This window comes from Acipenser ruthenus, chromosome 36 (assembly GCF_902713425.1).
Source record: "Acipenser ruthenus chromosome 36, fAciRut3.2 maternal haplotype, whole genome shotgun sequence".
Classification (NCBI taxonomy): domain Eukaryota; kingdom Metazoa; phylum Chordata; class Actinopteri; order Acipenseriformes; family Acipenseridae; genus Acipenser; species Acipenser ruthenus.
In genome coordinates, this window is record NC_081224.1 from 4766507 (window position 1) to 4782515 (window position 16009).

Consider the following 16009-nt stretch of genomic DNA (forward strand, 5'->3'; position numbering starts at 1 on the left):
TGAATGTGAATGCACTACCCTCTGTATGTATTGTTTTCAGGCATTTCAACCTTGCAATAAAATGTTTTAAAACTTGAGCACTATGGAAAAGCTGCTCCTGACCGCTTTGTGAAAGCTCTGAATGGCTGTAGCACTCTGTAGCATGTTGTTGGCATGAGTGTTTTATAATTATATAATGTCCTGCTGATAGTCACAGTTTTTAAATAAAGCTTTTTTTCCCTTAAATCTGATTGTTTGACCATGTATTCTTTTATGTATTTGTTTGTTTGTTTTCTCTTCTGAAATATCAGAGTAAATATCCCATATATAATATAAGCATAGCAAAATGTAATAAAGCACAGTGAAACCATAGGGAAGCGTTGTAAACTCCAGGGAGGTATTAGGGTTGCCATCCCGCCGGTTTCTTACCGGACTGTCCGGTATTTTTATGTACTTTGACCCCTGTCCGTTTTTTTTTTGGAAGATGTCCGGTAATTCTAAGCATTCTAATCTACTGGATATGTTATTAAAAAAATGTATTACAATAAACAATTTAATATAACATGTTGTGCTTGTATGAGTGAAATTCAAATACTGTAACACAGCGGTGTGTAAATGCACCAGAAAGAATTGAGATAACAACGTAAGCCACCAAAACGCTGCGCCGTGATGTTTTTCATGTGTGCTCACCGCTGTGTGTTATCTGGTGTGAGCATGCGCGCTGCTGTTAAGTTTGACAGTCCTTTGAATGAAGAAGCGCGAAACTATTAAGTAGCATACTGTAACGCTAAGCACGAAACTATTAAGTAGAAACGTTAGTCACAATGGCAGAGACAAATGAAGTAGACAATAGGAGGGGATGGGGCGTCCAGTATTTTCGTATCTCAAAGGTGCCAACACTAGGAGGTATGGTAAAGCATGTTTAAAATAAAAAAAAAAAAAAAAAAAAAACATGGCACACCATGGCAATAAACTATGGTACATGCATTGTATAACCATGGGAAATCATGTGAATATTTCTGTGCGGACTTCCCATGGTAAACTTTTATAAGGGATAGTTACTAGTACTGTATTATAGTGTATGGTAAATTATAGTCACAATTTGTATTAAATTATTTGCAACGGTATCAAATAGCAAGAATGAACGAACAGTCTGTATTGTTCAGAGTACAGTCTTGTTATTATTATTGTATTATTTGTGTGTGTGTGCGTGTGTCCTGTCCTGTCTTTCCCGCCGTTTGTGTGTCACCCTGCATTGCGTTTTGTGTTTAGGCAGGGGGGGGGGGTGTCACATGCACAGTGCAGCTGTATGTAGATGGCGTCTATGTTTGCAGTTCTGTGGTTTGTGTTCAGTTCTGCCGGTCAGCTGTTTGAGCGGTACCGAGGCTCTGAGCGATTGGTCAGTGTATGTAAATGTGCACCTTGTGTGTGAGTGTGTGTGAGCCAATATAGAGCTCTATTAACAACTGTCTGCGAGCAGCTCGAGGCAGCGCTGTGATGTCCTGACATTGAATGAATAAACAAATGAATGAGATCGTGCTGCGGTCGTCTGGCTCTGGTTTGTTCCCCTGAAACACTACATTATTAGTTTTTACTGTTAAATTTTGTTATCCCTGCACCACGAAAACTAAATAACTTAATACGCAGGACAAAACTAACTAAAACAAATTTTATTATCACATTTAAATTGCATCTTTAAATTATGTTAGTGGAAAAAAAATCCTGTAAAATATCCGTATAGCAAAAAGCAGAAGCAGTCGTTAGATAGTATTCGCTGTATATTCACTTATAGACACTCGATTGAGACCGAGGCCTCATAAGATTTATACGGCGAGGTTGTGAAACTCTTGGATGGAGTCGCCAGCGTGTGATAACCTGATAGACCAGAAAGAAACAATGGCGAATGTATGGCTGTAGTTTCGCATTCTAATTTCACACAGAAGACACTACAGCACCACGTTCTTTTTTAAATGATAGTCTGGCTATATTACTTTGCCAAAACGGGTATGTATTACAATTGTGTGAATTTGTCGCGAATATAGTTTCGATTTTGATGACACACTTTCGTCGGGGAATCTTTGCTTTGTTTTATAAACTCTCCTATTGGTCAATAAAGGAGTCGATCAAGCCTCTGCCCCCCCCCCCCCCCCCCCCCCCCCCCCTATACGTTCCTTGGTTACACACGCAACGACTCAACCTGTGCCTGGACTCTAATTGGTTGATAGTAATGAACACCATAGCGTCACACATTTGCTTAATATTCATGAGGCAAATCCGTGAAACTTTTTATTGTATTTTTAAAGACGATCGCACTTGCCAATCACGCCCATTTTCCACGAAGGCCACTCGCATTGGCGGGGGTTACAGCCTCGTGCGCGGTTCTGTTCTCCCATTGGTCAGCGCTGAGGCTTTTCCTCGCCGCTTCAACTATCCTAGGACATTTCTCGGCCTCCCCTTTTCCGCTTCTGCGCAGTTCTCCTAGACTTGTTCCGCTCGTCTCTCCGCAAGTACAGTCACAATGTCGGAATTTAACGCGGTGCCGACCGGGCCCGGAGTTCCAGCCTCTACCCAGCAACCGCCCGGAGCAGGCGGCCCTGGGATCAGGAAAGACGCTTTCGCCGACGCGGTGCAGAGGGCCCGGCAGGTAAAAACAAACAAACAAACAAACAAGCAAAATATCAAGCGAACGGTGCAGGACAGAGCGTGAATGAAGAGAAGGGGATGAAGCGGCATGTATGCGAGAGTGTGGGCCCGCCTGTTTGTCTCTATGTATGTGCGATTTTAAAAGAAATAATGCGGTTGGTTAAGTATTTGGGGGTAACGATATATGCGATTTCCTTGTGAAGGGCTCCGGTCGTGTTTTCTAATTCAGGGCTCGTGTGCGCGGGTTCCCGCGGTTAGTTTGTGTGTGGCAGCAGGTTGACTGGGGTGCAGGCCGCTAGGTCGGTACATTGCATTGCAAACTGGGTTCGGCAGAGAATGGTACATTAACCAGTACTCAACCCGGAATGGGGTTCCCGACCGTGCTCCTGTACCAGGAGTAACACGTGGCTGTGCAGGGCTAAAATACTGTCTGTTTGATATTGGGTGTATTTTTTAAACAAAATACTTTTAAAATGAATATATAATCAATGTAGGAGTCTTTTGTAAATGTACTGTAGTGAGCATGGCGTCTGTTTTCTATTTATATAGCTGTTTAGTGTTCTTCGATAGTTTACCGATTCAAAACTTGCAGGTACTCTACAATTCCGTATAACACGCTTGGTCTTGAAGGGGCACGGTAGACTCGCACACATATCTCATCCGTTACCTTTTATTATATTAATATAAAGAGAAAAAATGCGGAAAATAATACATATAACTACGTGCACCCAAACAAAAAAACTAAAAAAACAAAAACAAAACTATACTACGGGATATCTTTGGCAAATCACATTTTTAAAAGTTTTTTTTTCCCCTTAAACAGAACTAAACGTCATGTTACTCTGTCATTCTCCTTACAAACAATTTACAATTACTAACACCATTTATTTGTCCATGCACAACTTCAGTCTACGCCAGTCATATGGGACTTACACCTAACGCGTAAACTGAACCTCAAAATCTAACCCCTGAACCTAACTGTCCCTATTAAACTAGCTGACCCTATCAAATTTTGACTTCATTGAGGGTTAATGCGTGTGACACATCAGATTTCATTTTGGCCTGTTCCAACCCTTGTATGTTTTTCAGGGAACACACAAGAGACAACATCAAAAACACATATCTGAAAGGACTTGTGTTTTAAAATAAGCAGGCTTCCATTTAGATATGCAGTAGTTGGTTTTGTTGGTACACAGTCTTTTTCATTTAAAGTAGGAGGATAGAAATCTTAAGTAGAAGGTATGGGGGTGTCCCCAGGTGCTCCCAGCGTGGGTGCAGGAGGGCAGTGAATTTCAGAGTTTTGCAGGGGTCTAAATATGTGCCTTATTAAGGACCCCAAATTCAAAATAAGTATAACTTTGTTAAAATTTTATGATTTTAGGCACCCAGATTTAAAGATTTAATGAGCAAGTAAGTTACTTATGTGTCTTATGAAAAGTAATTACACAATTTATATTATCATTTTTAAACCACAAACATGTCTTTTTATACACAAAAACAAGACCAATTTGAGGTTTCTAAAAATATTCATGGAACCAATTAGTCCTAAATATAAGAACATAAGAAAGTTTACAAACGAGAGGAGGCCATTCAGCCCATCTTGCTTGTTTGGTTGTTAGTAGCTTTTGATCCCAGAATCTCATCGAGCAGCGTCTTGAAGGATCCCGGGGGGTGTCAGCTTCAACAACATTACTGGGGAGTTGGTTCCAGACCCTCACAATTCTCTGTGTAAAAAAAAAAGTGCCTCCTATTTTCTGTTCTGAATGCCCCTTTATCTAATCTTCATTTATGACCCCTGGTACTTTTTTCTTTTTTCAAGTCAAAGAAGTCCCCCGGGTTGACATTGTCTATACCTTTTAGGATTTTGAATGTTTGAATCAGATCGCTGCGTAGTCTTCTTTGTTCAAGACTGAACAGATTCAGTTCTTTTAGCCTGTCTGCATACAACATGCCTTTTAAACCCGGGATAATTCTGATTGCTCTTCTTTGCACTCTTTCTACAGCAGCAATATCCTTTTTGTAACGAGGTGACCAGAACTGAACACAATATTCTAGGTGAAGTCTTACTAATGCATTGTAGAGTTTTAACATTACTTCCCTTGATTTAAATTCAACACTTCTCACAATATATCCGAGCATCTTGTTAGCCTTTTTTATGGCTTCCCCACATTGTCTAGATGAAGACATTTCTGAGTCAACATAAACTCCTAGGTCTTTTTCATAGATTCCTTCTTCAATTTCAGTATCTCTCATATGATATTTATAATGCACATTTTTATTGCCCGCATGCAATACTTTACACTTTTCTCTATTAAATTTCATTTTGTCATGTGTCTGCCCAATTTTGAATGCGGTCTAGATCATTTTGAATGACCTTTGCTGCTTCAACAGTGTTTGCCACTCCTCCTATTTTTGTGTCGTCTGCAAATTTAACAAGTTTGCTTGCTATACCAGAGTCTAAATCATTAATGTAGATTAGGAATAGCAGAGGACCTAATACTGATCCCTGTGGTACACCACTGGTTACCTCACTCCATTTCGAGATTTCTCCTCTAATCAGTACTTTGTTTTCTACCTGTTAACCACTCCCTAATCCATGTGCATGCATTTCCTTGAATCCCTACTGCGTTCAGTTTGAGAATTAATCTTTTATGCGGGACTTTGTCAAAAGCTTTCTGGAAATCTAAATAGACCATGTCGTATGCTTTGCAGTTATCCATTTTCAATGTTGCATCCTCAAAAAAGTCAAGTAGGTTAGTTAGACACGATCTCCCTTTCCTAAAACCATGCTGGCTGTCTCCCAGGATATTGTTACCATATAGGTAATTTTCCATTTTGGATCTTATTATAGTTTCCATAAGTTTACATATAATAGAAGTCAGGCTTACTGGTCTGTAGTTACCTGGTTCGGTTTTGTCTCCCTTTTTGTGGATCGGTATTACGTTTGCTATTTTCCAGTCTGTCAGTACAACCCCTGTGTCAAGAGACTGTTAGATAGATTGATTTATACAAGTGGTATTTCTAGTATTCTAATTTTTTTATGTATATTTCACCCAATAATTAAAAACTTATTGTTTTTTTTTCATTTAAATTATTTAAATTTCTACCTCATAACTGACATTCTAAGTAACATTTTCATAAGTTTTTTTTCCTGAAGAAAAAATAAATCCTAAGCAAACAGTACTTAGACAGATGTGGAGTGTTTTGCAAATAGAAAACAACTATAGCATTTGTTTCATATTTCTTTAAATTCTCCTTTTAATTACAATGTTGGTTATGAGTGTGGGGTGTCACTTATAAAGCTCTGTGTTGGTTTATGAGTTTCTTTCTCAGCATTTAATCTTATAACTAAATCCTTGGGTGCAATTCATTATAACATCAGAAAGAAAGGGTTACAGACTGCACTTCCTTCTATATCCAGTTGACACGGTACCCTTTGAGTCCTTTTATTTAAATACGTTTAAAAACTATATACAGTGCCGTCGCTAGTTCATGCAGCAAGACAATGATCCGAAACACACAAGCAAGTCTACATCAGAATTTGTATTTCTTATCTTTTCCTCAAGGAACTTTGCTTTTTCTGTGGCTTTTTCTGGTCTTTCTTCTTTGGAAGTATTCTCTTCTATCTGTCTTCCCTTCCCAAGACTTTCTAGAGGTGCACAGTGATTCATGCGTTTGGACCTGGCCTGCTCCAGATACAGAGGGCCTTTCTGCACAGTTATTACCCTGATTTACAGGATGTGGTGGTGTTGATTGTGGAGTGACAGTGGTCAGTTCTTTTTTTATTTTTATTAAAAGCCTTTTTCCAATTCTTTCTTCTACCGCTCTGTACTGTATCAGACACTTATTGGTATGTATTTCTTTTTACTTTCCCTTTCCTTTGCTAGGTACTTACTTTGTCTCAAGATCATTTTTTCTTTGCCTGTGTCTTCTAAACTTCTCACAAATACACAGCTCAGCCTTGCTATATACAAATACATCTTATTAATATCTTAACTATCAGCTCTGAGAGAAAATCTGGATCCGGGAGAGAATATAAAACTGATTGTAACCCTGACTATCTATATAATGAGATTTTAGTGTTATTAATGTGCGACACCCCCAAAATGATTTGAAGTATACAAGTAAATATAAAAATCATAACTGACTAACTTCTCATAACCAATGTTTTTTTTGTTTTTGAAGTGTCAGTTATGAGAAATTTCACTTTTGTCAATTTACAACACAGGGCAGCCATTGTTTTCTGATTTCAGTGTAATAACAATGAGGAAAGTAAATTTACAATAAATACATGTACGTTTCATAAATTATTTCCATGTTTTGCTAGAGGTGTTGGTTATGAGCTACACAACTGTGCCAGGCTGCACTAGTGAGTTAAACAGTAATATTTTAAAAATAATGAAGAGCATATTTACCTCTTTCTCCAGTCCTTCCCTTCAGAAACCCTTGACCTTTCACATTGTTTGAAAGACTTTTATTGATACGTTATCATTTCTACACAGTCAGTGGGTGTCGGTTATGATATTTTGTGTGCAAAACTCTGGGACATGCATAGAATGGAGTATAAATACAAAATGACATAGCTTTTCTCATATTTAACATATGTTTTAGAAACAACTTAAATGCTTATTTCAGATTCTTGTATAAAAACATAACATTATAATTACATGTATAACATTTCACTCTGAAACTTAAAAATCAAACTCTTTGACGGGTCGGTTAGGAGATTCAAAATATGAAAGTACAAAAAAAGGCAAAAACATTTTTTAAATATTAAGTTATTGTGCAGAGTAGATTAATTTTACCTTTCTAAAAATATCATTTTCAATAGGAAATTAATTTGTCTTGAGAAATGTCAGCCGGACATCAAGTTACATAGTTATTAGAAAATTCCCCTAATTATTTTATTTATTTATTTCTGTATTCCATTGCTAGCAAGCAGGGAATAGACACTGTACTAAAGGCTTCAGAACACTGCCTGGCCCACTTGCTGCTATGGCTAATTTCACTGACGTTACTAGTTTTTGTATTAACATGCCATGTATTTTTGTCTCCTTTTGAGAAAGCATTTTATTTCATATAAATAGCTATGTTTTTCTTTTTTGTTTGACCTGTTTTAATGTGTTGCTCTCCTTTTAATGTTTCCTTATCATAATCTGGTGTGTGTATATATACACACACAATACTGTGCAAAAGTTTTAGGCAGGTGTGAAAAAATGCTGTAAAGTAAGAATGCTTTCAAAAATAGACATGTTAATAGATTATATTTATCAATTAACAAAGTGAGTGAACAGAAGAAAAATCTAAATCAAATCAATATTTGGTGTGACCACCATTTGCCTTCAAAACAGCATCAATTCTTCTAGGTACACTTGCACACAGTTTTTGAAGGAACTCGGCAGGTAGGATGGCCCAAACATCTTGGAGAACTAACCACAGTTCTTCTGTGGATTTAGGTAGCCTCATTTGCTTCTCTCTCTTCATGTAATCCCAGACAGACTCGATGTTGAGATCAAGGCTCTGTGGGGGCCATACCATCACTTCCAGGACTCCTTGTTCTTTACGCTGAAGATAGTTCTTAATGACTTTCGCTGTATGTTTGGGGTCGTTGTCATGCTGCAGAATAAATTTGGGGCCAATCAGATGCCTTCCTGATGGTATTGCATGATGGATAAGTATCTGCCTGTACTTCTCAGCATTGGAGACCATTCATTCTGACCAAATCCCCAACTCCATTTGCAGAAATGCAGACCCAAACTTGCAAGGAACCTCCACCATGCTTCACTGTTGCCTGCAGACACTCATTCGTGTACCGCTCTCCAGCCCTTCGGCGAACAAACGCCTTCTGCTACAGCCAAATATTTCAAATTTTGACTCATCAGTCTAGAGCACCTGCTGCCATTTTTCTGCACCCCAGTTCCTGTGTTTTCGTGCATAGTTGAGTCGCTTGGCCTTGTTTCCACGTCGGAGGTATGGCTTTTTGGCCGCAAGTCTTCCATGAAGGCCACTTCTGACCAGACTTCTCCGGACAGTAGATGGGTGTACCAGGGTCCCACTGTTTTCTGCCAATTCTGAGCTGATGGCACTGCTGGACATCTTCCGATTGCAAAGGGAAGTAAGCATGATGTGTCTTTTTTGTTTTGAAGGCAAAGGGTGGTCACACCAAATATGGATTTGATTTAGATTTTTCTTCTGTTCACTCACTTTGCATTTTGTTAATTGATAAATATAATCTATTAACATGTCTATCTTTTGAAAGCATTCTTACTTTATAGCATTTTTCACACCTGCCTAAAACTTTTGCACAGTACTGTTACACACACACACAAAGGGAAGTGTCATTTGTGAGGGAGGATGGGCTATAAGAATTTTGAAGTGTATCTCGACTTTATTTTGCGGAAAGCTATTTAGTGTAGATGACAAAACATACTGCGTTTTTACATTTCTTACAAGTTTTATTTTATATTTGCTCACCTTTCAGTGACCCTAATGTTTTTATTTGGTTGAATGATCCTTAAACTTTGATTTGGTTGAATGTTTACTTTCTTTAAATAAATGTTAATCCTGATGAAAATTGCTTCAATACTAATCTTATCATTAATTTTAATATAATTTAAATTATATCTAACCACATTTAAACAGCACTGTATAGAATAGTATACACAATAAAATGATACTCAACCTTAACTTGAAATACAAATCGTGATAAATTATTATAATCTGAGTTAGTGAAGTATCAAACGTACATTTAAAAAAAGAAAAAAACAACACAACTTAATTTGATATTTAGATTTTTCTAAAGAAACACATGAACAAAGTTTGTACTTCAATAGTGATCAAACACATTGCTTAGTATTCTCTTTTCTTTCTCAGAAATGTGGTAAAGAGATTTGGTTAATTAAGTTAAATCTGATATCCCAGAAACTCTAGCTGACATACAGTTTTGACTTTAAACTCAAATAAGTGCTATACTACTTGGTGGTAAATATATAATTGATTTTCAAATTAATCTGTATAGACCTGAAGCAGAGATGAGTTTTTCATGAGCATCGTGATCGTGTAGCGTGATACATGTCGTATTGCGACCTTGGTGTATCGTCTCCCCCCTAGTATATACATTTTGTGTGTAAACAGACAATAATGTTACTGAACCACAGTTTTACAGCAGCTGATTATGCAACAAAAGATCTGACCAGTACATCTTGTAGCTCATATAGGGATATTTTTTGTTTAATAAAGACTGAGAGCATGCAAATAAAATAAAGTCCGATTCATTAATTGCGCAATGCGAATATCATTTCCTGAATTAATTGCATATGCTAGGTTTCAGATCGATGTTTTAAGTCAGTGAATAAAACAATGCTATAACACTTGCTGTATTAGTACACTTTACCATTTTCACACAGAAATGCAGCTACTGTGCCCTCGCTGAAAAGTTAACGAGTGTGTAAAATACCCTTTCACACAGCACTGTGGCACTGCCACTTAAATTGAATGTTTGGTTCTACATGGTACAATAAACGTACCATGTGTTGCGCCTTAATTGGGCAGCACGGAAGCCTGGCCAGGTTCCAAATACATCGCGGTTCTTATTCGCTGGAAGCGGCAGCGTTGTTAATGGAAAGATTGTTTTAGACAAGTATAAATAGTACCTTTGTTACGCCATAGGGGGGAGCTGCTTACCTGCCTTTTGAGTTCCTGCCGTCTCCTTAGTTCCTGTTTAGAGACTCTTCCTTGTTTTTGAAAAGTCCGCTGCGTTCTTTTTCCCGGGGTGGTTTGCCATGGTAGAGCGATCCTGTTTACCTTCGACTGTCGTTCTTGTTGGAAGTTGATTTGTTTTTTTATCAGCAAGTGCTTTGTTCCAGTTTCAGGCTGTTTAGCCGGTGTTGTTCACCTCTGCTGCCCACGATCGCTAAAGCCTGGAGCCGGCTTGTAATGCGCCACGTTGCTGACGGTGTGGGTTTTTTCAAGTGCATGTTCATAGTTTTTGTTGATTTACTGGTCATCATCTTCTGAGAGGATCTTCAAGCAAGCGGGTACCCAGGAGTTTGGTGAGATCGTTGTTTTTTTTTATTTTTGTTGCGGGACTGTTTTGTTTTTTTGTTTTATTTTGTTACTTTGTTCTCGCAGTGGATATTTTGCTGGCTTGTTTGTTTTGTTTTTTTGCTCGGAACTTCTTTTCCATCTTGTTTTGTTGAACAGTTTCAATTATTTTAGCCAATAAATGTTTAAGGTTATCCCGTGTTTCTATAGTGTATTTATTGGGGGATCTTCCCCTTGTTAATAATTTGGGTATATTTGATACAGGGAGGTAATCCCGCCGTTGGGATTAGTTTTGTGCTAAGAGCGAGACGTTGCAGCACGAAATTGCACAATCTATGCTGGTGTAATACCGTCATAACCCTTTCACACAGCCAAAGAGATTGCGCGAGTACAACTTTCAAACCTGTCAATCAACAGATTGTTCACTGACAAGACCTAACACATGCCCGCAGTGCTTACTTTGTAAAGAAAGAGGTGCCCGGACGCAAGCAATGACAATAATACCGACCCTAAGAAGAGCATATTCAAAATTATAACACGTTTATTTGAAAGAGTATTGTACGTACTTGTGTTAAATGTTTACACTCACTTATTCTACATTACAAATAAGTGTCCAGAAGGACGATATTGACAAACGCACCCCAACACGAACATTGGTTTGACCCACTGTTTGCACTATCAGCGATGTGTAAGCAACATCAGCTGCTGGTAGATTACAAAAACAATTCATTAAACTTAGGCTAGGTATTTGTTAGTATGTATAACTTAGTATGTTTTACTCTCTATTAATTAAATTGTATTCATTGAAAAAGGCAAAAGAACCAGATTGTTATTTTTTTGTTTGGGTTTAATATAATATAGCAGGCTAATGTTCCTATTGAAGTATGCAACAATATAGTGTAAGAAGTTGCTTGTATCGTTCGTGACGTTCTTCAAACCAAGTATGCTTATTTGTGTATAAAAAACGAGAATAGAGTTGCAGCCAGTGTCATCTTACTTAAAGACACTCAAGCTGAAATCGTAATTTAAAGTAGGCTACAAACGTGGCAGCGGACTGTCTCTCTAACGTGCACGAAAGAACTTGCAGACTCCATGCAACTGTGTTGAGATTTTAAAAAAGGCATTTTATGAGATTTTTTAACTATAGGTACCGGCACTAGTCAGGCACAAATTAAGTACTACGCTATAGTGACGTGGCATGTTGCCTTTGAAACCACACGCACTATAGCGCTTCCGTGGCGGTACAGCCTTTCACACACGCAGTTATGACGGTTCAGAGCCGTCTCCAACACCTCGAGAGGTGGTTCAGAGACGGCATAAAATAGGACGGTTCTGTGGCGGTATAAGCAATTCACACAGACCTATTTTGATTTTGATAAGTGTTATACAATTTCATAACTGCTGTACATTTACTGACAGGTATACGATTGTACAGTTTGGCCTTCATCATCAACATCGCTTGTGAGCTTGAAACTGATTGGTCCATTGCGATTTACGGTGTTCATTGAAACATGAGCCCGGAAACGAAATGCCCTCAGAGAAGGAATGTTGGAAATTGCTGTTTTACTGGAAGAAATTAAACATTTAGAATACTATTCAATGGCACATACGAGCACTGTAAAAAAAAATTTTAAATAACTATTTTGCGGCTCATCTGGCAAAGTAGATGGCATTAGCTGCCGAATGGAAATGAAAAGGCTGGACACAGTACTATATTTTCAACAGAAGTAGTACTTTAATTCAGAACGATATGATTCTGAAAATATCACTTGCCAAAAAAGACAACTGGACATATAACTCTAATACAGTACATACTTTTAAATCCGGTACGTATTGTAGCAGTATGTAAAATTCCCTGTTAACGACCCAAAAGCAAAATGAAATCAAAATGTTACCCATAAACAGAACTGCGTACAACATAAAAGGTAATGCAATTTAGCAAAGGCTCCAGAATTAAAACCGTGCCCAAAGTCAGCATTCAAAATTGCAGAATGTAGTGCTTGATAGGCCCGAATGTCAGTTCACTTGCAAATGAAAATGCACAAAAACAATTAAAGATCACAGATAAAAATAAATAAATAAGTACATCACAGTATCTAAAACTGTTTAAAGGTTAAGTGTTACATTACCTTAGCTTGTCTTGTTCGCTTTGTTTTGGCTGCATTTTTGTCTGGTGAACCTGGAGATAGCGCTGTGTAACTGCACAATAAAAAATACGTTTTGGTTTGCCGAGAAAAAAAAATGCGGGCTGTGATGGATAAATAAATTGTAACATTGAAGAGATGGGCGTCATCAGAAAACTGGCTAGAGTCAGAAATCGCGTGTGATGTGTAAGTATATATGTGTGTGTGTATATGGGGGTTGATTTTATTAATACAAGGCCAGTAAAACGTGACTGACGTGCATCTGGGTAACGGATATCCAGAGTGCTGACTGTACTATTTCAGCACCATTTGGTTCGCGGCCTATAGTGGCTACTATATCCGACGTTCACCACCGGAACTGAAAGGTAATATGCAGTAATATTTAGAACTACATTTAATAAATACGTTTCTGTGTAACTCACTATTTCTTAATGACATATTAAAGCTCAGTGATAAAATCTGGCAGAATTTTCAATGTTTGTGTGCGAGTTAAGTGTACAGTAACAGTCTTGCAGTTAACGCATGGGCAAGTAATGGTGTTTTTTTTTCTTCTTTGGTGTAAAGTTACTTATGCTATTGTTTATACTAAATTTAGAAACACCCCGGTATCTTTTAAACATTGCGTCTAAGTTATATGCAGCTTGTAGTATTAGTAATGACGTGATAACGCAGTCTTATTCTAACATTAGGTCAGTGTGAAATGATTTTGTTATCTGAATTGTTTTTGTTCCTGTTTTATGGGACGATTTGTTTGTGGAACAGGATGGGGGGGGGGGGGGGGCGGGGGGAGCAAACTAACTGGACTCCTAACAAAGTATGTGTTCTTTGAGCATGCGGAACCCTTATAGTTGGTATGAATGGTAAGAATGTTTAGATCTTATAGAAACTGTTTACTATCATGGTGTGAGCGCCGATGTCTTTTGTGATGTCTTGCAGATAGCAGCCAAGATCGGAGGCGACACCGGGACACCGCCGATTAATAACAGTGCGACGCTGCCGGAGTTCCCTTTTCCGGGGCAGAAACGACAGCTGGAGGACGCAGGTAACAGACCGGGGTTCGATTAGAAACCAGTAACCGAGCTGACGAGACGACTTCTTTAAAAGAGCAATAGAAAAAGAAAGCGAATAGTAGCAAAGCTGTTTGAACCATGCTGAACGAGACGCAGCTTCAGCAGGTCTGTGCTCATTGAACACATTTCGAGTTTAAATGCATGTTTATACCGAGAACCAGCATGGGACAAATCACGCTGGTGGTCATTTGGTCTAGCTTTCAAAACCTGGTGGCCAACATTATCAAACGGGGACAATATGAGGAGACATGTATATGCTGCACACACATTGCTTTTGCATTGTTTTCATGTAATGGGTGTTTTTTTATTATCTTTAAATTGTGGGAGGGGAACTATATACAATCGATGTGCCAGAGAACTAACTCCATAAAAATGGCAGTGAGTGAAGTATATACATAAAATGTAGGGCTGTAAATCTATGTTTAATTGACTACATGTTTAAACCCATTGTTAATCCGTCGTTTAAACGGCCATAAATTTAATGTTTCGCTCATTTCATATTTTTATATTTTACTTCCAATATTTTGTCATTTTAACCTTGGTTTGTTATTCAAAGCGTGTCCCATATAGATCCACTTAGACAAACTGGTAAACATAAAAGCACAAAGGAGGACTGTAAATTAACACTAAAATGTAATCTATTTTAATAGTATAAACAGTCGATTTTACAACGTACCATTTCTCCAGAAGCTCCATAAAAAGTGTGTATTCAACACCGAAAAAATATTAAAAAGCAACTATTTAAATTAAACTTAAAACAGTGACAAGACTACATTTTTAGTTTCATTCACTTGTATATTGTTGGCAGGAAACAAAACATGTCCAGAAACAAAAACCTTTATTTTTTCATTAAAAATCGAAGCTGTTGTCTGATACAATACTAGTTCCCAGCGTCTCCTCCCCTTCCCAACGGCGCTTGCACATTCACGTGGAAAAATAAAGACTTCATTTCACAGCGTTCCTCTTTCCCGGCTTCTTGGTTCAGCTTGCTTAATTAAATAATTAAAATCTGTTCTGTAATTGCAGATGTCCTGTTGAGCACACACAATAAAAATAAGGACAAACAAAAAGGTGTACACACTTTGTAAGACATTTTATTCGCCGTTATTTTTATAAATAAATAAATAGTAGCTACATGTTTCTTTTCCAATGTGTTAGTGTTTTACTGTGGCGTGAATGGAGCCGTGAGGTGCCTTTATCACACAGGCTATTCACTTTACTGAAATAATGTACAGTACTAAGACTAGGGCCCTATGGAATTAGTGTTATTTTGCTCTTATTCCCATTTTTTTCCCTGATTTTTTTCCATTTTTACAGTTTAAAAAAAATGTAATTAGGTTAATTTAAATGAACTTCTGCACACCACAGGCAAGGTGAACAACACAAAACCGTAAACCTACAGGCTTCTACTTTTTCCATTTGGTTTGCGTTCGTCTTCATTGGATTAAGTATTGTTTTATCTAATTGTATTGAAAAATAGTATTAACTTTAAAAACAGGTTGTAATTTTTTTTTTTTTATGCAGTGTGGGGCGCTCCAAAGCAAACAGATAGGCGTGTTTCATAACTTTTGTTTTGAACTTGATCAATTCTATATTACTGCTATGCCCATGGTTTCACTACCATAAATCTTCTGTGTAAACACAGAGGATCGTATTGTTCAAAGTGACTGCTGTAATAGCAGTCTGTGTGAGGAGTACTTTTTGTGTTGTAATACAGACCTTAAAAAATAGTCTGCAACGTTGTTTAATTGTCTAAGTCCTTAAAAAGGTTTCCATTTATTTTCCATGATTGCATTTACTTAATGCACTCGAACGGTGGATTAATTATTTTCACTGATTTCAGCCCTTCTCGTTGTTTATCCCTTACAGAATACCTCGCCTCATATAACCCAGCTACAGAAACCGCCCCCACCCGCCATCCGTTCCCCCACTTTTGAAACCAAAGTTACGCCGCTGCCTGTACTGACCATTAGTTTCACATTTTCCCTTCAAATATGTAAATCTCAAGCTTAATGCTCTACTGCCAAATGCATTTTTTCGTACAGCACTTAATTCTACGATAATATTCTTTTGATTCTGTGATTCCGTCCGTGCTCTCGTTAACACAGACTCCATAGAGCCCTATAAGAC

The 16009-nt window shown here is 37.8% G+C and overlaps 1 protein-coding gene across 3 annotated transcripts in view; it reads left to right on the top strand.

Annotated features, from left to right (window-relative positions):
* Positions 1-2326: 2326 nt before the first annotated feature.
* The window catches only part of LOC131706585 (far upstream element-binding protein 2-like), a 38361-nt gene continuing 24678 nt past the window's right edge, over positions 2327-16009 (top strand). The window contains exons 1-2 of one of the 3 annotated variants that reach the window (XM_059007943.1): positions 2327-2623; positions 13746-13851. In XM_059007943.1, coding sequence (XP_058863926.1) covers positions 2498-2623; positions 13746-13851 — 232 coding nt within the window. In that variant the 5' untranslated portion in view covers positions 2327-2497. The remainder of the gene's footprint in view (positions 2624-13745; positions 13852-16009) is intronic. The other 2 variants (XM_059007942.1, XM_059007944.1) reach the window with 2 other exon arrangements.